Source organism: Rhopalosiphum maidis, chromosome 1 (assembly GCF_003676215.2).
Source record: "Rhopalosiphum maidis isolate BTI-1 chromosome 1, ASM367621v3, whole genome shotgun sequence".
Classification (NCBI taxonomy): Eukaryota; Metazoa; Arthropoda; class Insecta; order Hemiptera; family Aphididae; genus Rhopalosiphum; species Rhopalosiphum maidis.
The window spans coordinates 47,167,647-47,190,738 of NC_040877.1; the positions used below are offsets into that span (position 1 = coordinate 47,167,647).

The 23,092-nt window shown below is 24.3% G+C and overlaps 3 protein-coding genes across 3 annotated transcripts; 1 reads left to right on the forward strand and 2 right to left on the reverse strand.

The window, feature by feature from the left end:
* The first annotated feature begins 891 nt into the window (after positions 1–891).
* On the forward strand, positions 892–5,725 carry LOC113548966. Its single transcript, XM_026950083.1, has 9 exons — positions 892–1,445; positions 2,053–2,143; positions 2,233–2,385; positions 2,848–2,983; positions 3,090–3,217; positions 3,336–3,458; positions 3,944–4,108; positions 4,219–4,449; positions 5,575–5,725. The coding sequence occupies exons 1-9, from the start codon at positions 1,320–1,322 to the stop codon at positions 5,694–5,696; spliced, it is 1,275 nt and encodes a 424-aa protein (XP_026805884.1). The 5' UTR covers positions 892–1,319; the 3' UTR covers positions 5,697–5,725.
* A 66-nt stretch (positions 5,726–5,791) lies between these two features.
* On the reverse strand, positions 5,792–12,394 carry LOC113561365 (fer-1-like protein 6). Its single transcript, XM_026948212.1, has 10 exons — positions 12,308–12,394; positions 12,056–12,247; positions 10,009–10,289; positions 8,869–9,039; positions 7,411–7,693; positions 7,169–7,353; positions 6,882–7,114; positions 6,631–6,788; positions 6,052–6,152; positions 5,792–5,987 (listed from the first exon to the last, which is right to left on the reverse strand). Exons 1-10 carry the CDS (start codon positions 12,392–12,394, stop codon positions 5,792–5,794), a joined length of 1,887 nt encoding a protein of 628 aa, XP_026804013.1.
* Positions 12,395–12,643: 249 nt separating this feature from the next.
* On the reverse strand, positions 12,644–17,604 carry LOC113547748. The gene is made up of 7 exons (XM_026948226.1): positions 17,583–17,604; positions 17,363–17,526; positions 16,854–16,998; positions 15,369–15,544; positions 13,178–13,327; positions 12,864–13,031; positions 12,644–12,781 (listed from the first exon to the last, which is right to left on the reverse strand). Exons 1-7 carry the CDS (start codon positions 17,602–17,604, stop codon positions 12,644–12,646), a joined length of 963 nt encoding a protein of 320 aa, XP_026804027.1.
* Positions 17,605–23,092: the final 5,488 nt, after the last annotated feature.

A 23,092-nucleotide genomic window follows, 5' to 3' on the forward strand; every position in this document is an offset into this window, starting at 1 on the left:
TAAATAATACATTTTAGTATAATGGTATATATAGCATCTGTAAATAATATTTAATATACATATGTTATAACTATGTATTGCGGTATACAGAAAAAACCTCCGGAAACTCGCTTCCTACCTGGGAAAAAAATTATATGCAGTCATTGAAACAGAATGCAGTTTTCAGTTATATTTGTATATTATCTAATACGACATAATGTATACTGTTTGATAAGCTATAATATCGGTAAATAATGCTATTGAGTTATTTTTAAATTGTACATATTTCTTAAATTATTTATTTATGCATATTTATTATTTTATTTAACTGTGCTCTTGGGTATTTTTCAGTTTTTTGGGTCCATAGCCAAATGAGATACTATACAGGGTGATATTCTTTTATCAAACAACACTCATTATTTCAAAAAGTATTAATGTTTTTGAAAAGTTTTTTTTACATAGTTTCAAATTTTTAAAAAAACAACGTTTTTATTAAAAAATTATATTTCTAAATATTTTTTATCCTTATAATTTTTTAAATTTTGTGCTTTTTGAATGACAACATAGATTTTTAATTTCATATTCCAAAGAACAATTTTTTAAGTATTTTGATACATAAAAATCGAATTTAGGGCGAGTAGTTTATGAGTTATATGTATTTAAAGGTTAGTTGTGCGAAGTGGATAACCCCGTACGGGTTACCCCGCAAAATATTTGTCCACTACTCGCTTCTCTAAACTTTAAATAAAAAATACAAGGATAAAAAATATTTAAAAATATAAATTTTAATAAAAACTTTGTTTTTTAACAACTAGAAACTATGTAAAAAAATATTTTCAAAAATATTAATGCTTTTTGAAATAATGAGTGTTGTTTGATAAAAGAATCATCCTGTATATTTAAAATTTTTAATTACTTTTGAGATGTGAATGGGATATTTCAAATTAGTTTTATACCAACGAAAAAGTCTGGTTTATTCTATTCAACACATTATGCAGTGCAACTGTACATCCAATAGTTGTATAACAAAAATAATATTTGTTAAATCTTTACCGGAAAATTGTTTTAAAAATAAAAGAAGAAATCATTGGAACGTAATTTAAATGACTTAAAATGTTTATGTGTGCATAACGAGCTTGTCCGGATTCATTGTTGTTGAAGTACCTACTTATAGTGAAAATGGAAATTATTATTGTGTTTAGCGAAACAATAGCCTTATAGAAATTGTTTTTGTATATAAATAACGAACTCAGATGCAAACATTGCATACGTATATTTTAGTCAGTAAAATTTGTCGTTGCTGGTAGTTATAGAAAACTTCATTACAATTTTCTTTGGAAATGTTAATATCGTTTTTTAAATGCGCGATGAGTTCAAAACTAAAATTATTTATTTTAACGAGCTTAGCAATACCAATTGTAATATCATCTTCGAGTCTTTCGTTTGATACTCCAAACTCAAACACTGTAAGTAGATGTAGAAAGATTACCTACCTATAGAGTACTCCTAATAATAATTTATTGTACCTAGATATTTCCGTTAGTAGTAGCTAATAAGTTTTAATATATTAAATTTCATTCACTCTATATTGGGAGTTAAATTAATACAATGTTTATGATCCATTTAAAGTAAGACATTAATTATTTAAAAAACTATTAACTTTTTAGTAAAAAAAATTCATGTTTAAGTTATTAAAAATAATAATTTTTTTAAAATAAATATTTTTGCTGATTTGTCGTTATCATTTTTAAAATTTTATCATGAAAACATTAATTTTTTATTCTTTATAGTTATAAAAAAGGAGAATATTTTTTGGAGTATTATCGATACATTCAAATTTTAAGTTGTTCAAATTTTTTTATTAAATTTTTATACTTTTTTTGAATGACAACATTTATTTTTAATTTCATATTTAGGTAGCAGAATATTGTTTAATATATTTCGATTATAAGCGGAGTGCGAATTGGTATACTTTACAAAATACTGGTCTTATACTCTGTTCATTCAAATTTTTCTTTAACATTTATTTTTCTTGTTTTGTGGAAAAATTAAATATTCTGTATTTTATTTTAGACAAATAATGATAGGGTGGTTGAAAGCTTTAAGGGTAACCGTCCTTTAAGAGGAACAAAACGACAATCCAGTTTAAAAAAACAAAATCGACGTAAGTCATCACTATACTAAAATTGTATTTTACGCATTTTGTTTGAGACCAACTTAAATAGTTGTCTTTAAATTTTTGTTTAACTTTAGTGCTCTCACTGTTCACAATCGTCAAATTCGACAACGAACCATGTTACTCATCGTCTGGAGACAGCGGTATCTGCATGACATCATCCGAATGCTATCAACATCGAGGAGTACCTATTGGATCGTGTGCTAATTCATATGGCGTTTGCTGTCTATGTAAGATAAAATATTATAGATTAATACCCATATCAATATCTTACATCACCATAAAGGTGCATTAGTGAATCATCTTGAAAGGTTGGCCAAGGTTTTTTCTATATATTTATAATAACAAGATCATAGTATTAAATAAAATAAAAACGAATATAGATAAAAACTAAAAAAAAATTAAGTAGCCGATTAATATTGGACATTGAAAAATATCCCTACGTATCAAGAGTTGTAATTCCTCTACTTACACGGATAAATCTTAAGATTCCAATGATATTGAACTATCGAATGTCAAACCGTGTATATATATCATAATATATACAACCCGTGAAAATTGAAAAATTTACTTACTGTTCCTTAGATCAATACTAAAACCGTATAATACCTATCTAATATTATTTAACGTTTACGTTTATTGTTATATAATACTAAGGTTATTAAATTATACCTCATACTATACTTATTTAGCCTTGTCTACATGTGGACAGACCATCCGAGAAAACGGCACGTATTTCGTGAATGCAGGATACCCAGATGGTTTAAATAACACTGGGACGTGTCAAGTGACTATACACAAATTATCTCCGTATATTTGTCAGTTCAGGTGTGTAGTTTACGAAAAAAAGCATACAAATTTTACGTTATTAGTGTGTAACTAATATATTAAAAGGCATTGAATTGATAATTATATTGATTACCTTTATTTTTAGATTGGATTTTGAGCGATTTTCTATAATGGGGCCCGAGCCAGTCAACCATCAATGTGACAATGACCAGTTTATTGTCTCTGGTTCGAATCCCGTACCTGTTATTTGTGGATTGAACACTGGTAATCACAGTACGTATGCAATCACACAAACAATTTTACCTATTTTTGTGTATTTTGATTTTTTTTTACCTATAATTATAAGATTTACGGATGAATAATCGAAAATTAATATCTTGATTAAATATAGTGTACGTGGATGCTGGCACGGGTACAAGTCCAATTATATTAACAATGGTTACAAGTGGCATATTTTTAAAAAGAAACTGGAAGATAAAAGTTAGTCAGATACCTTGCGACTCTATTACAAAAGGTTAATCACAAACATATACATACAATAACTAATAAATTTATAAATTTTAAACAACAACAATAAATTGTATGAATTTTTTAAATGTAATAATTAAAATAATTAAGTGTTTTTCTAATACTTAAGGTTAACTCATAAATTAATTTACAAATATTTAATAATTTTATATTTTGGGTTACATTGTTTATTATTTTTTCGATCTATTGGATATTATTGTAGGTGTTAATGTTTCAGTTATTAATGATTAAAAACTAGTCTTTTGATAATTGTGTGATAGCTGTTTAAGTGTTAAAGAAACATTGATTATGTCATTTTTATTTGAAGCTTTATTTTTCTTGACATTTTTAAACATGGATCTAAATCGTAGATAGTTAGATACTAGTCACTAACTATATCACAGAATAATAATAATATAATATTATCATATTTGTTATATTTCGTTTTGCTAAAGTATTACAATAATTCATGTTTTATGTGTTCAACTCTAGCTGACACTGGTTGTTTGCAATATTACACTGGAGTATCGGGTACAGTGAAGTCGTTTAATTACGAATCTTATTCTGGCCTTCATTTGTCGAATCAGGATTACACAATATGCTTGAGAACCGAGCGAAATTTCTGTTCTGTACAATATTCAGCTTGCGATGATCAAAGTGAGTGATAAAATTTCGGTTGTGTCATGTGTGTTTAGCAGTTGAGAAAGAATACTGAGAAATAACTAAATATGAAACTAAATAAAACGCATTTCATAAATATAATGTAGTGAATAATAGAAGTCACGCGTTCACACTGACTGGAAATACACTGGGTCAAAATCCAGTACAAGCAAATGTGGGTAGCGTTGGATCAAGTCCGTGTAATTCTGATTACCTAATTATACCATGTGTTTCAAGTAAACAAGGGCCCGTGGCGTCAGGTATGAATACTTGCGTGGACAGACTATGCGGCGGAACATTAAACACAGATTATTCTACAATTCCAACGACCGTTATGAGTAAGAAAGTTTAGAATATTAATAAATTATTATTTATATTATTTTTATTCGCGATGATAATATAATTTACTGTTAGACCTTTATACGTAGTAGGTACTTATATAATTCTTTCTCCTTTACAAAGTTATAAATATATTAGTCACAGTGATTCAACAAGCATATTCAGTCTATTTCTTTCTTTAATAATCAATTTATTCAAATTTTGATATTTGGAACTTTTCAAACTCAAGACTGCGTTATAAAATTATTTAGATTTTTTTCTTAGAACTTAAGGAGGATTACTTTTAAGTATTTAATGGATAACTTAAAAAAAATGTTATATGCTTATAATTTAAAATTCTAACGAGTAGTTTCTCAATTATTAAAATAATAATGTAATATAATAAGGATAATTAATAATAGTTCTTAAAATTGGTTTTATAAAAATATAAATTAGATACCATATTGGATCTAGTATTTATTATACTTGGATAATTTTTACGAATTATTAGAATAATAAAATGTTAAACAATGTTTGGTCACTTCTTCAGTAATACAGACAATTTTAAGAATTTTAAAATATGGTTTCTAAGTATGCTAAAAAGTTTCAAAAATCAGATTTTGTATAACTGCATTATTAAAAAAAAAAAAAGTGATGCACGTGAGTATGCTTGTATATTGATGAAATAAAAATGCCCCTCTTCTAAAAATATTTTATGTCATTACTTATATTTATACTTCAATGTTCATTTATTATTTTCTTACCTGTTATCTACTGCGAAAAGACATGCTGTTTCAGCATATTTTATGTTAGCACTGGTAACTGACTAAGTATTTTAATATATTTTCAGAATGATTACTATTTAAATCACTTAATTTGTTAAAATAGATACTACATTTTTATTATTTATGTTTTATTGAGACTCAATACTTTTTAAAAAGTATTTTGAATGTATTATCAATAATATAACTGTAACTGATAGATTTTTACAATAATTTAAATTATATATAAACAAAAGAAGCATTATAATTGTGGGAAAATTTAATGTATACATATAATTTATATATACATTTTTAATATGATCTGTTATTAAAAATTATTCATTAAATAAATATTCTAATTATTTAATAACGTTTTATTCACAGGTAGTGTCCGACCTTTCCGGTTATCATTTCACACAAATGCTGTAGAAATGCCAAATGACATGGGTAATCGTGGTTTTTGTTTAAACTATATTCAACAACCTTGTAATGCTAATTATGCTTAAAGATTTAAGTTGCATTCTATTTAAGATTTATTTACCACATTTATTTTAAATAAATATATATATATGTGTGTATATATAAAAGAAAAATAATATGATTATTTTTTAAAGAACTTGTCAAATATTATTCTTATTATGTTTCCTGGAATCGCATAAATCAACATAAGAAAAAACAATAACACAAAAAAAACTAATAAAATAATTAAAAACTTTGTTTTGTTAGCTACGAATAAACTTCGGAATATATACTTAAACGGATCCATAACTGTATTTAGATAATGAGTTGATGGCCTCCTGTTTTTGTTAAATTATAAATTATTATTCAGCAATTATTTATCATGAAGCAAAATATAATTACTTTGGTACCGTTAAAGGTTGGGGCCCATCTCTTCCAAATCCAGCTGGTAATTTATCAGCTTCTTCTTTGGTCATTATTTGAATATCGGCATTTACTTTACCCTTGTTTTATATAATTAACAAGAATTTTTATAATTTTATTACTATGAAAATCTTATGGTGACGTGACGCTCGTATGGGTTTTCTCCATTTTATAAACATACGACATCAAAAATTCGTATTCACAGTAAAACCAATCATCTGGTTAGTTTTAATATTAGAATAAATTGACCTATTATAAAACTTGAAGGTAAGAACATTATCTGTGATTTCTCGTTGGTTTTTATGATATTTTATTTTTTAAGTAAGTTACCTACTTGTACGTAAAGTATTAAAATATAAAAATAATTATAATTTTTCTTAAAAATTAAAATTTCATAAAAAGCCAATAAGTGATTAGTGAAACGTTTCTACCTTTAAGTATATCGTAAGTCATTAACTCTAGTATTAAAGCTAACAACGTACAATTTGTTCTCTGGGCGCAAATTTGTTATGTTGTACATTTGTAAACGAATTTTTTTTAAATTATTTGAATACTTACTACAATAGTATTTTTATTGTTTTCCGTGGAAATGAACGGCCACCAGCCACTTGTTTTTTTTACTTTGAACAAGTTTATTCGGGGCATTCTAGATGAGTTATGCATCCACGATGATTTCGCACCACGAGTCATATTCCTCAAGTTCAAAGTCAAAGAACCTAAAAAGTACGAGTTGATAATAATACAGCCTGGTATGAGAATTAAAATGATATAAATTATACAACATTTTTATTTCAAAATGTTTAATTCACCTATGTAGGAATCTGGCGATAACTGATCGTTGTCCCAAATTTCAAGATTTAACTTTGGACTAAATTGTTGTTCTTCATAGTGCAAACCGAAAACATTTTTTTTTCTGTAGATAATAATATTTTCCATTTTATTGTAAGGGAAGGAGAATTTTAATCGCCAATTGAACAATCCTTCGCCGTTCAATGATCGGTAATGAACGTCTGTTGACTGTTTTTCGACACCAGGTAACCACCTATAAAATACAAAATAATGTCATCAAAGTATAGAAAAATTTAGCTATAACAACCCTTTGATATAAATATCAGTATGTTTTTGTTTTGTAAAAAAGTTGTTATCAACGAGTTTTACTTCAGTGACGGACCAAATAACTACACGAAGTTCATAAAGTTCAACAATTGGTGGTTTAATATCTACCATTTCAGGAATATTACTATCCTTAGAAAACATGTCAATCCACATTTCTAATTTGCCCTAAAAAATTTGATGTTTTTGTTATGTTATCATATGCATAATACATTTTTATTGTACTTGGTGTAAATTAGGCATGTCTGGATTATATAATGTTCTAGTTTCTACATATTCGGGTACTAAATGATAACCAATAACTGGCATCTCTTGCCAATGGTTTAGTACATACAAAGCTAACGATTGTCTATCGGTTTTAGTATTTTCACTGCGAACATGAAATGTTTTAGGACCAATTGTAACACCATCCGTCGTATATATTGGATATTTCAATGAATATAACGAACATAGTTTATGTAAAATTCTTGAAGGTTTTTCACTATCTCTCCAACGATTATATCCATCCCTACAAAATTAACCAAGTTTTTAAAAAATTAATATTAAAAAACTCTGCAATTATGGAAGATATGAATACCAAACTTATAAAGTATTCTAGGTATTATTCAGTAAAATAATATACGGACAAAAAACCCATATTAAATATTAAAGTATTTGGAGTAATATGAGATTTATTTTTAAAAATTTTAAATTTTGATAAAAAAGGTTTAATTTTTTCAATTTAATAATAATAATTTATATAATTCTGGTTTAATTGCGTATGTTAGTTGATAGGATAATTAAATAGCTTTAAATAAAAAAAATTTGTTTGAAAAGTTTTGAAGAAACATAAAAAATTGCGTGGTAGGTTTGATTTTATTTAAAAAAAGTTGAATTGCGCATAACTTAAAAAATAAAAAAGTTAGACCCCCTCTTTAAAGGGTATTTCTTCATCATTTTAGGTATACATATATGACGTCGGTCGGTCACTTCCCCCAGAAAACATTGTATCTATACGTTCTATGCATTATGTTGTACGTCGTACTTATTAAACCTATTACTTTTTATGCATGCAACACCTCATGAGATCCTTTAAAATTTCAATTATCTATTTAATTTAACAAACATTTTCAAAAAATCACAAGGAATCAGCTTATATTTTTTGTAATTTTTTTTTAATGTTCGTCAATGTTAAAAGTTTACTGAAAATAATCCATTTTTAATCAGTCGAAGAAATAAAATTGAAAACGGTAAAACTTTTAAGAAGGCTTTTAAAAGTACTATAATATCGTCTATATCCAATAATGGTAGAGGGCAGAGGTATATTAAACAGTTTGTTAATGCTGAGGGTAATTACTTTATTTTTTTATGTAGTATAGAAAAAAAAATAAATTGTAAAATTTTAAAAAACTATTTTTATTGAGAAGTCTAGTGTATTTTGTGTCATATGTCGCTTATGCTCGAATTAGTTAAAATTATAAATTACATGAACTATTTTAACAGTTCTTATCAGAATATTTTTTAGAATAAGGAGATTGCAAATACATTATCGCAACACGCAGTACTATCAACACCAATAAATTATCAAAATCAGGGCTCTGTATTGTGTATTTATTTAATTTATCATAGGAAATATTTAGTTTTAAAATGAGTGTTGTACAATATCGTAACACTAAACTATAAATATATTCAGAAATTAGTTACTTGTTATATTGTTTTGGTAGTCCACAGTGAGCTCGGTGTTTGCTAAAATATCTTGATTCAATATCAATTGTCGTTTCACCGATTAATTCATCTTTTCCAATTCTATCATAATCCATAATTCTAACTTTTAATATAGAACATTTTGGAAATGATATTTCTCTTTCATAACACCTTATCAAAATTAAAAATACATTTTTCTTATTGATGAAGATGAATTATTTGTTTTATGTTTTTACAAGTTATTAAAATAAATAAATTTTAATTATTTAATTGCTAAATTTGAATAACTCGATAAAATATGAATTATATACATATCGATCTGTGTAATACTCTTATATTTATCAATTGAGAAATAAATATGTGTATTTTGAGTATTTTATCAATTAATATATTTAATTAATAGAATACTAATGTGTACGTGTTTAACAAATTCTTGATTGCTTTTGAGCAAAAAGTTTTTCTTCATTAAAAAATATTTGTTTATTGTATTTCAAATATTTTTTATCTGTATCTATCATTTAAGTTTTTACTTTTTTAAATGACATATATTTTTAATTTCATATCCTAAAAAACGGAATAAAAATTTTTTTTGTAAATTTCATATGACTAGTCAGTTATTATTTTTTATAAGTATTTAAAATTTTGATGAGTAGAGACACGGAGTGGATTGCCACTGGGTTAATCTGAAACTCCACTCTTATAACTTTAAATACATATTCTTATTAACTACTCATTCAAAATTTTATTTTTATATATTGAAATTCATAAAAAATATTTTGCTTCAATATGTGAAATTAAAAATACATAACATAATAATAAAAATAAAAAATTGGAAAATGATAATGATAACTCCAAACTTATAAAAAAAAAACATCTTAATAATAATAATTTTTAAGAAAATGAATGTTTATCTTCAAATAAATTTTTTTATAAGTTTAATATTGCACCCCACTCTTGCGAAGAACACATCATAAGAAAAATATTCTTTAGATACAAATAATTTATAACTTAATCAAATACTACATCAGAACCACAACTGCTTAATACAATATTATTATTTTATATATATATGTATATCTACACTATATATATATAACTACACTATGTTTTGAGCATATTTTTTATGTCTGACTTATTTACCTTCCAAACACGGGATTTAATGTTTTAGGAACATAATTTTTGTTATCTGTAATTCGAAGGGATTTCCCTAAAACAATCTCTACATATGGATCTGATAATCCACTTAAATCACAGGGATGTAAGTTATATGCTCTCAATATATAAACACGCACGACTACTTTGCATTTCTTATTCGGTTTTAATCCTGGCCATATTTGAGATGCTGAATTAGAAAATAATAATTCTTGAACCGTTCTTTGTTTGTCATTACCAACTGGTATAGGATACAAATGCACGTTGCCCTATGAATACGCACGTGTACAAAATATGAATGAAAATAAAAAAGGTAAATCCTGTTACAGTAAATACACATGTTTAAGTAAAAATAATAATATGATATTGCTTTATTCTAGTACGAACAAAAATGAATTTATCACAAATAGAATAAATTATATAAGTATTAACATTATACACTCGTATTTTATTTATAAATCAATACTGTTAAAAACTGGTTTTTTAGATGGAAAAGTTATAAGACATAACTCATTAAATATTAAAAATTAATAATAATTACTTTTAATATACCAATAACTGCTGCTTTTTCTTTCTTTTTATCAAATTCATAGATTTTGAATTTTTTTAAATTGTCTTCAAAACCATTAAATTCTGGAATGTTTTCTAGTTCATGATTATATATCTGATCGAAAAAAGATACATATTGAAGTCATAATTATTAGTCATTATAGGTACTTTAAAACTATACATGTATAGTTGTTGATTTAGTTTTTGAATAAACTTTATTTGGGATAAATTTGCTTGGAATGTTTAATAATACATTTACATGATTATTCCCTTGAAATGTATTCTGTAATCAATCAATTTATAATAATAAAAATAAATTTTTAAAAATATATTATTTAGATGAAATAATTAAGAAATATAAATCAATTATATTATTAGCCAGTGTTTTTTTATTCCGTCATATAACTAACATAGTAAAACTATAAAACATGATGGTCTATCCTTTGTATATTGTATAGATTTATATTCTATAGTATTAAAGCATTTTACAACCTTTTGGTATTTAAATCCGTAGTATTTTGTCCACCAGTTAAATTCTTTTTCGTCTTCTTCGAGTTCGTCATTAATCAAAGGACTATATTTATTTCCAAAATAGGTAATATAATTTTTTAAATTGTTTGAAGTCCAATAAATAAATTTATTTAAACACGGAAGTATATAACATACGGTGTTGTACAATAATGTTAAAATAAATGTTACGTATTCAATTATCCACCAAAAAATATTTTTTAAACAAGTTGGAAAAATAATGTCAAATTTTTGTCTTATAAAATTGCAATTAAATTTGAAATTAACCTAAAAAGTTTTTTTTTTAATATTAGTTTTTAAAATTTAAATTTGTTGGTTACTTTTGATGTCCTTTTTTTTTTAGTTTTTTTTTTAATTTTTAATTTTTTTTCTTCTTTTTCGTCCTCTTCATCTTCTATTTCTAAGACTATTTAATGTGATTAAAAACAACAATAAAATTGAATAAAAATTATTAATTAATTTACTTGAATGGCCTGATTGTTCATTCCATTGAGTTTTTGATATAGTAGGAACTATAAATTCATTTAAGGGCTGAGAAACACATATTCCAAGTGGACTGTAAGAATTTTTTATGGTATACTTAGTAAAAAGTTGAAAACTTATAGGGGGCATAAGATTTGGATCCTCGGGTAATTCCTTTAAAATAAGATATTTTATTATTTAAATTGTTAAAATAATATTTATTTATTTTATACTTACCAAACTGAAAACAAATTTTTTATTAACAATGTCTGGAAAATTTGGAAAGGAGTTAAAATTTTTAATTATATCAGAATCAATTGATAAACTCGAACATAACAATCGGACAAATGGTTCATGCAAATGTATGTTAAATTGGCGCAAACCCCAAAATAGTACAACTAATCTGTAATAAAATATGTTGACAAGTCAATTTTGTTTTGTATATATCTAATTTTGTAGAGAAAACTAACTGATAAACACAAAGTTTGGGTTGTACGTGTTTCAACAAGGGAACGTTCAAATCGTTATCAGTTACTGTTAATTCATTAGACATAATTTGTGTGATTTCGGCTGCCATATAAATTTTTCCAATTTTTTCTGAACCATCCACAATGTTATACCAGTTTAATGTTTTAAGTGTAGAACTGTTGATTTCTTTTATATTGATAACAGTAAATGCGATAACATTCTAAAAATAATAATTGTCTGCATTAAATCAAATTAATCATCTTTATCATGAAGCATTTACTTCTATTAGTTTATTCTTTTCTATTCCTTGATGGCACAATTGAATAATTATATAAATAGGTGTGCTTTTATTAGTATCTCCATACATTGTAAACAAAATTGGCTTAAACAGAACCGATACATTCCAAGATGTCGATACATTTGAGTCAATTGCCTTTTACATATATATTATAATTATAACATTTTAAATCATTTTCAGTTTTCAATAGTATAAAACACATTATAAATAATGAAAATAAATTATTAAACACTAATTTAGTGTTATTATAATTATTACAGTTATTTTAAACAATCTTAATAGTTTAAAACTATACTGATTATCACACATTTTTATAAATTAAAAGAATATTCTTACTTTAGTTGTCATTGAATGTCCGTTAAAAATTATTCGTGCCATCAAATTTAACTGACTGTACTTTTTGTAACATTTTTCAGTAAGAGCAACTTGACTTATATGTGCTTTAAGTTGTAAAAACTAGATTTGTTTTTGTGAAACATGAGTATAGTTGTATATGATTCATGCATATATTACTCATTAATAAATAATTAAAAATTACTATTTTGTCGTATAATTTGTAACTATATTGTGAGCATAGTTGTTCATTACAATTATTATACAGAAGTCCGGGAATTTGTCTCAATCCCACATTAAAATCTTCATATGGTCCTATCCAAAATATAGTTTCCATAATTCCATCAAATACATTTTCTTTTATTTCAGTTGACTGTAAAGTATGAAAAATTATGTGTAAAAAAATATAAAATTGTATTTATAATCATTATATTACGCCTGCTTGAAATATATTCTAATAATATATATTTAACAATCAACAATTTATATTAACTTCGTTTATTTGAAAAAATTACTAACCAACAACCAAGGACGAATTCGTTTACAAAATTTTCCTTTACATTCTGAAATTTTTGAATATAAAAAGTTTCTTGTTTGAATTTGACATCTTGATACGATTTCTTTACCATTATGTAAATTTAAGAAAATATTGGGTGGGCCATTATACGACTGAAAACAAAATAAATTATAAAAAATATTGATATTATTTTTCCATATATTACGTATCAAGCGAGTCACTATTATGAGCATGTTATTCATGTTAAATTCAAATTCAATGATATATTATTGTATATAAAAAACGATTCTGGACAGAAACTATATCAGCCTATATTACAAAGTATATTTCATATGTTTTTTTTATGTATCTGTTAACTATTTTTTTTACTTTTAGTATTACGGTTGGTTGATATAATTTTTAACGAAAATATTGCATTTATTATATTATTAGTATTCAGTTATATATTTTAATAATATACATGCATTTATAACATATATTATCAACTTATACGAATAACATACATCTGATTTGTTTTCAAATCAAATACATTTTTACTTAAAATGTTTTTAAAAAAATACTGTGACTATATAAATTTTTGATATTTTTAATTTTCAATTAAAAATTTAAAAGACATTTGGAACCAAGTTTCCAAGCATTTCTACCTAGAAAATCCATTTTAATCGACATTTATAGAAAAAAAAATCGATTAAAAATAATCGAAATACTTTGCAAATGTTATCGTAAATAAAAGATGGTAACATAAATATTTTGTATTTATGGTACTTTGTTTTAGACTGCTATATTTAAAAATAATAATATATTTTATATTATTTCATATTATATATTATGTGATTTACTTTTACTGTTTGCATTTTACATGTTATCTATATTTTGAATTTTGTAATAACTATATCTGATTATTTACTCTTTATCATGTGTACTACCCGACTGTCGGGCAGCTCATTTTAATAAAAGTTTTTTTTTCTTTTTAGGTAGGTATTATATATTAGAAATATTTAATCGACATTTTTCAGTTTAATAATTTAAATCAATTTGTAAACAATATTCAAAATGTGCTTACAATGATTGTCATATTTACTGATAGTATTATCAAAATATTCATCGATAAATTATATATTATTCTTAAGATAAAACAATAGACTGAAAATATTTACTCTGTTATTTTGGCATATTAATAATCGATCAAACGTATCTTTAATTTTGTTCACTAAAATTAATACTTCTGTTTCACTATAAGTAAGGTTGAAAATTGTTTTAATTTCTCTTGAACAATATTGTTTAAATAACTCCTGTAAATGTAATCAGTATAATTACCAGATGATAATTATATTTTAGAGACATATTTATGAGAATTTAACAATATTAGTTATCGAAAGTTTTTTGATTTTAAATTGAAAACTATATATTTTATAGTATTCACCGCAGTGATGTACCTAAGGAGATTGAAGGCTACCGTAGTCTTATAAAATTTAAGGAGAATTTTAAAATTTCTATTAGAGATCTCTTACGTGTGACGCTAAATATAACTAAGTATTAAAATCAATATTTAAATGGAGGCTATTACAAAAGTCTAAAAACGTATAAACCTACGAAATCGTCATACAAAACTTGTGAGGAAATTAATTGGGCTTAGCCAACATAAATAAATAATGTTTAAATTTAATTTTGGTTTATAAAGAGTGTTGCTAATGGGTGGCTTGGACCAATTCAAGCTTTCATGTTATTATATACCTATATCTTTTATGCTCATTGTACACACTTTTTATAGATTGTATAATTCAAATAAAATATTTAAAAGTCAATTTTGGTTTAGACTTTGTTAATTGAAATTGTATTAAAGGTTTTTAGAATAATACTACCATTCATATTATAGTGATATTCAATATTCATTAAAAACATTATTCAATTAGTCTCATTATAAATGTGTTTAACAAAATACCATATTATTAACACAAGACGTATGAATATGTGTATGTAATTTAATATTTTTATTGTATGATTGTTCAAATCTTTCATTATATACAATTAGTTTCTTAATCATTTGACGAATAATTTCTATTTTACTGTTACTAGATTGTTGATAATTTAGTTTATGGCAAGTTTTGAAAATGCAAGTTTCCTGTTCAAATGAAAATAATTTTTGTTACATAATATAATAAATTAAATATTTAACAATTAAATTAATATTACCATACTACTAATAGTCTTCGATAATAAATTCATTGAACACATTGCGTAATATTCAATACTTGGTAAATTTGTAATTAAGAATAAGCAGGGTTTTCTATCTTCTTCAATCAATAATTTATGAAAATTGTTTTCTAACCTCACTACTTTGTATTCTGGTGTCTTAGTGTTAATAAGCTCTAAAAATAAAAAATTAAATTAAAATTGCTTAAATTTTATTACATATTTACAGTATCCATAAATTATGGTTAGATTTAAAAACTTGGACCTAACTTAAGACTTATTATATAACTTATACTATTGATGTAGGTATGATTGAAATATATCAAAAAACGATATCATTATTCATATCGATTAAGCTAATATTTGAAATGAGTTTAAGTATTTAATTATCTTGAATGTCAAATCTATTTTAATCAGTTTCTGTGCCAACTTGGTAAATATTACTGTTCCGTATATTTTTTCAATTTCTAAACCCTTTTATATTCCAATTACCATAACAGATCCTCGATTTAGTTTTAGAAAATTATAAATTATTTGATCAAATGAAGAAGTTTGCATAATTTTTCACTATTTCAGAAAATTGTTCGGGTATGGTTAATTGTTTAATCGTAATAGTTTTATTTAATAATAATAATAATAATAATATTTTTTTTATTGGTTTCACAATATCTAACGTCTTTATTAGTTCCTAATTTTTTAGCATAATAGGTTATACAAATTGATACTAAAAACATTTAAATTTCAGTTTGAGTAATATTTTGATTATTTTTTAGATATTGCTCAACTTTATCTTTTCTACTATACTCCATAGCCGATAATCTAGATTTAAAGATTGGACATTAAATAATACTATATATAGTATATAGTGTACTACACTTGTAATAATTTTGCACTGTGACCAGGTAAAAAAGCGATAATGTGAAAATTAAAAGTGTTATAACTATAATACAAAATTATAAATATTTGAAATTCTAAAAACTTAATTTATTATTTGCCAATCCCAGAGTAATACTCATAAATTAGCTCAACGTTTGAAGATGTTTGGCTAAAAAGAACTTATCGATAAGATGTGATTTTCAAATTCATCAAAATCGTTATAAATAACTTTCAAATTCACTTAAATGCACTAAAAATCCAGTTCAACCAATGGAGAATTAAAATTAAATCATTAAACATCATATTTATATTTTATTACGCCTCAAAGACAAATGACAATCTTTTAACCCAGTTAAATATTTAGACATTAATTTCGGTAAACGCATAAACGACTAACTTGGACTACTTAAATTAAAACTAAAAAAAAATCAGTCATATTAAAACTTTGAATTTATATAACTTCTTCATTTAAAAATTTCTATCATCTATTATTATCTTTAATCTAATTTTAATCAGAGTTACTTTTCATTTTTAATTTAACAAATAATAAATATTCATAATTATTTATTTATTTTTAATAATAATAATAATAACAAAGTAAGTATTTACCTCGTTTGTTTTCACTTTCCATAGCTAAATTATATTCACTATAATCCATTGTAATTGTCATATTTTTTGAACTGATAAGATTTTTATGTACTTGATTAACACATAATATAACACAAATTATAACTATTGGAATATACATTAAGTCCTAAAAATATTTTAAAGAAAATATAAGCTTATAATAGCAATTTTACATTTTTACATATTGTTAATAATTTATAAATAATAGAATTAATTTTTTATACTCAATACCTAGCTATGAATTATAAACTACTACATAATAATAATAGGTATATAGTTATTTTTTATAGTGAAGTACAGGATGAATTCTTGTATTTTAAAGATAGTTGTAATAAAGCTTGATTAATCAGATAAACCAAGAACTATTTTTGAATTAAGATGATCTAAAAATTCAAATTACTGTGAAAAATATGTGCTTACTTAGTTATTATCTTTTGTACCTACTTGATTTCTAATATATTTCAATAACTAATTACATATATTTTTATTACCTCTTCTAGAATTGAATGTATATCGTCAACTTGCAATCTTTCAACACTTTCAATTTCAGCTGGTACTAATTCAGTTTCCACAGATAATAGTATCCTCCCAAAATATTGATGAGATTCCAATAACGTAAAATGCAAGAAAGCTGGACCAAAACATGGGAGTCCATCTGTAACTTTTTTTAAATTGGTATATTGAAATATTTTGTTTAAATTAAAAAACAACCATTTCCTATAAAGTCATGCATGGATATCATTCTGCTAGCCATTATTTTTCCAGATAAAATAAATTTAAATTTTATAATTGGACATAATGGAGGATATACGTTTATTATCCAATAATTTTTGTTCCAATTTAATTCTGTTCCGTTCAAATTCAAGAATATACTTGTCTATTTGAAGTAGGTATAATAAATGTAATATATTATTGTTTTATTTATTTTGTAGATGAATAGATACTTCAGGCGATTCTCCAAAATCAATTGACAACCATTTAGGACCTTCATCATATAAGTAACGGATCACTTCACCTTTGTGTAATTTAATAGAATACTTGGCTAAATGAGTTTTAGCTATTTTAAATCCATTCGGAATAAATAAATCACTAAAATTGTTTCTTATTATTAATATATATATTATAATTGTTAGTATACAGTATGCATAAATAAGTTGTAATGTAAAATAATATAAATATCAAACAAATTGTCCAATATAAATGTAACTATAAATACATCGATATTCGATACTGTTATTGATATTAATATAACAAGCTAAATACAACAGAATTATTATTTTGACAGAAAATAAATTAAACGATTTCATCAGACGTCAATGTAACTAACCAATTAATATTTATAAAATATCATTCATATTGATTTATTTTTTCATTTCTATGTTTATTTTATCTATTAAAATGTTTTATTTATTATGTAGGTATAATATAGATAGAATAGTGGTTCGCAAACTTTTTTATTTGTGAAAATCTTAATTAAAAAATGATGCATGAAATATTTTCTGTTCAATTGTATTTCTTTGTAATGCGTATAAAACAAAATATTTTATCAAATTATTAAAAAAAAAACATATTAGTTATGAACTAAAGCTAATATTGTTTTTAATTATAAAACTCAATATGCGAGTTCATTAATATTAAACATTTTAAACTATTATTTTATTTTAATTTAATTCAGTTGCGTCTATGCTCTATATCTTTGAAAACCACTGATATGTCTGATATAGAATACCAAATTTATAAAAACATATTGTTTTGAGTGGAAAAAAAATCATCAATTTATTTATTTTCGATATATCATATTAAGTATATATTATTATTTATTAGTTTATTATACATGAAACGAAATCGGTACTAAAAATTATCTTTCTGCATCATTAAAAATAAGTATTTAAATTGTATATAAATAGGAGAATATAATAAAATAAACATTTAAGCTTATATAAGTAGGTGTGTTGTACAAACTTTTTATTAAATTGGATGTTTTCTGTTGTGGAACCCAATGGTTTTGATAGGATTAAATTATTAATCATATGGTTTTCATAAAACATAATTATATCACATTTTAAATATCCTCTAATTCCAAAATCATTTGTTTCGTAATTAACTAAAGCCAACCATTTATTACGAAACAGTTTGTCTGTTGAAAATACATAAGTCAGTAATTAAGTATTTTTTTATTAGAATAAAAAATATGTTTTTATATTAGTGACATTTAAATTTTAAGTTGTAAGTGTAACTTAGTAATACATTTTACAATAATCTATGTGTTTTTATATGTCTGAAGATACTTTTTATAGTATAAAAAATGTTTGCAAATTTCAAGTTTAAGAGAGGTTTCTGATAAATAGAGTTAGAATGTTGATGGACTTAAAAACACACGAAAATGCAAAAATGTCCTAAAATCTTAAAAAAAAAATGAACTTAAAAAATGATCTAAAAAACTAATTAAATAAGTGAAAAAAATTTATTTATGAATAATAATTTTTATTAGAGATATGAGTGTGATAATAAGGTTAGGTTATTTAAAATATGAATTATAATATTAATAAACAATAATATACATTTATTCCGTACAATTTATAAATATAATATTCGATAAGTATTTATTATCGGTGTATGCCTGAAAAAGCACTTGTCTTATCAATATATAACACTCAAACAGTAAATCTTATCGGTACGCGATAAATTTAATCATAACAAAAACCCCACAATAGTAATATTAAAATGATTTTTTTGAGTATTATACAAATTTTCTTTTAAATAAAAAATTTGAAAAAAATGCCTCCACATTGTACAAAAACTACAAAAAATGACCCAAAATATGAGAAAATGACGTTAAAAAACAAAAAATTGCAAAACAAAATTAGAACAATCTGAATCAAGGGAGCGTGGAACAATTTTTTAGCTAAGATAGCATTATATAGAATTAAAGAAAAAAAAATGCAAATTATCAACATTTAACTTTACTAGCTGATAACTAATTGGATCTAAATTTCTCATCAAGTTATACGTGATAATCATGAAAAAAATTTAAAAAAATTACGAGCAAATACGTGAGACCAATTTATGACAAAATTGATTTTTTTTTTGTCACGATTCAAAAATGAAAAATCGTTAATACTTAAATTGTAACAATTCACAATTTAATTGTAGTAATTACAGCCGTAATTCTATCGATTGACTAAATAAATTGTGAATAAATAAAGTATATTAGAAATAAATTGCCTATTACCTGGTTCTGACCAAATTGTGGACATTTGTATAACAACACTCCCAAGAATAACTGTTTTTGGAAGTGATAATATGTTATGCAATTCATACACCTTCAAAAATATTAAAACTTATATAGGTAGCACATTTATCTTTATAACCACTTTCACCTAACCTTTAAATAAACATTATATAATAACTTACTGTGATAGTAATGTACATATCCATATATTATTTAATAGCGATGATGGAAGATCAATTATAAATGTCTACAATATCGTATTGATGATTCAATAAATTACACATGTATGTTATTAGTAAAAAAAAAAAATCCTTATTTGATAGTTAATATAGTTACTTTAAAATATGATGGAGAAGTTGATGCTTTTCTGGTCGCTGTTTTATCACGAAAATATAATGGAACTTCGACAACAACATATGTGTCAATGTGGCTTTTATAATAATCTCTTCCTTCGATTACATTTACCATAATTTGGCTTTTGATTTGTTTTGTAGGTAATTCAATTTCACCTAGGTAGTTGAGATTATCCATATTGTTTTAATATTAAAAAACGAATAAATGAAAAAAAAATAGAAATGTGTGTATTTGACACGAAGCAAATGTTTATAAAATAAACAAAGTACCCACAAAAGTTGCTATAGAATAATGGATCATGTTATATTATATAATACTATTATGTTATGTTCTATAAGCCTATGCATTTTTCTTATCATTTTTCACATTATAAAATAGGTGTAATTTTATATTTTCGAATAAATGATATTATTTAGTAAATTTATTTAAAACTTATTTTACTAATTGAGCGATACTTGTATCCATTATCGATTAACAAGTTTTTTTTGTTGTTTCTAATAATAAATTGTTATTTTTTTTCATTTCCATCGTGAAATTAATAACAATTAATAAATACTCACTTGAATTTGATGAAACAAAAGTAGATGTAACGGTAATTGACATATTTAAAACTAATTGTACTAAATTAATTAGGTTTACGTAAATGTACACATTTTACAATATAAATAATATGATATACTATAAATTATAGGCTATAATATATTAAATTATAATTTGTAATATACCGTGTTAAAAATTATATAAAAACATAAACGGAAACGCTAGTTAGCGACAACATCGAATGGCAGAAAATCTTGGATGAAACCTCAACTGTTATTGGTAGATTGTATCGAGTCGGATAATTTTAAATAGTGGACGGGATAGAGGGTAATAACGATGAATGTAATCAATAGGGATTGGTTTTGAAGTCATAACTTTCTTAAGTTGTAATTTAGATTCGTTCCATAATTGTCTAAATATGATGTAATATTCAAAATATTTAGCTACATTTAAGACATTTAAAATTGTTGTCTTTTTTTAAATTTTTTTTGTATTACGTTTATAAAATAATCTAAATCAAAAAAAAAAATATTTTAAGGTTCCTTGTAAGTGAATAGTTGTTAAAAAGTTAAAAATATATATACATATATTAAATTTTAAGATGTTTTTTTTTTTGAAAAGCGTTTGAACTGTTTGAAGTTTAAAGTATTTTACAATTATTTTGTTGTAATTTTAAAAATATTAGCCGTAAAAATTTGAAACATAGGTATTATATTATTAATTATTTATATAAATCATATTATTATCGTTTTCTACACACCAACAGTGACCAAAACCACGATCTAAGATACTTTAATGGCACTCAATGTGTATCGTAAATCATAACAAGTTTCACTATTATCTATGACGGAAATACATTTCTATCGTAAAATTTGCGTACTATCACCATTCAACATGGTTAGGTATGCATACACCTTAAACCAGCGCTTCTCAAACTTTTTTGTCATGGGCCCTTCCTAAATTTAATGTGAAACTGTTAGGGCTCTCTTAATCAAAATCATTAATTATTTTATAACCTACCAGGATTAGGTTAGGTATATAATATTATATATTTCACGGTCCACTCAGTCATATAGTCACGGCTCCCAGTTCGAGAAGCACTGCCTTAAACGACTAACAAAGTAATGAGAGCTAAGGAAAATGGAAAGTACGAAAACATGTTTTTACGATCAAATTTTGTTACCAGGCTCCGAGTTTATGGTTTGATATTAGCTGACCGCTGTGGTTGAACAATGGTAACGATATAACATATAAATACAAAATACCTTTAAATATAATGTTTATACCTAGGTATAATATGACTAATAATAAATATAATACCTAGGTACCTACTATAACTATAATAATATTATATTATATCGAAATGTTTATTACGCGGACTAAAATAATCAGCGACGAATCGTATAATTAAGAGGGACACGTCTTCTTAGTAACGATAACTTTGCTGGTATACCTTGAATAATAAGCGCATTTTCACACATACTCATAGCAAATGGTTAACTAAAAATCGTTTTGGCGTTAATTGTTTGTTAAAACCATTTACTAAAATGTTCGTTCCTAACACTAATTTACTATTGTAATGGTTTAGTATTTCTGGTACACCTGATAGAACGTTTTTAATACAATACAATACAATATCGTTGTCGAATCGTTTTGGTGGTGATGTACACAATTCATATTATTTCGTGTCATAGCGAATCGTCAGCAAACCGTTTGCGTTTGCTTTTATTACTTTTGTAAAAACACACTTATTGACAATCCTGATATTACTTTACTTTATTTATAATAATATATGATATATCAATTAAATCATACTATTGTTTTAATGTTTCATAAGAGTATGTTGCTAAGATATTAGTAAGTATCTATGTATCTATCCCACGGTAGAAGAACATTTGGCATACATTTTTAATTTCTACGAAAAACTAGTTAGACGATTGGAAATTTATAAAAACATAAAATCAGTCAAAAAGATAGTAAAAAATTATATTTAAGAAACTAAAAGCTAAAGTTCTAGAGTAATCTTGAACAAAAGTTTAAATTCTATGAAAAAAATCAACCATATTTTATGGTAGGTACTTAGACACTTAGTAAT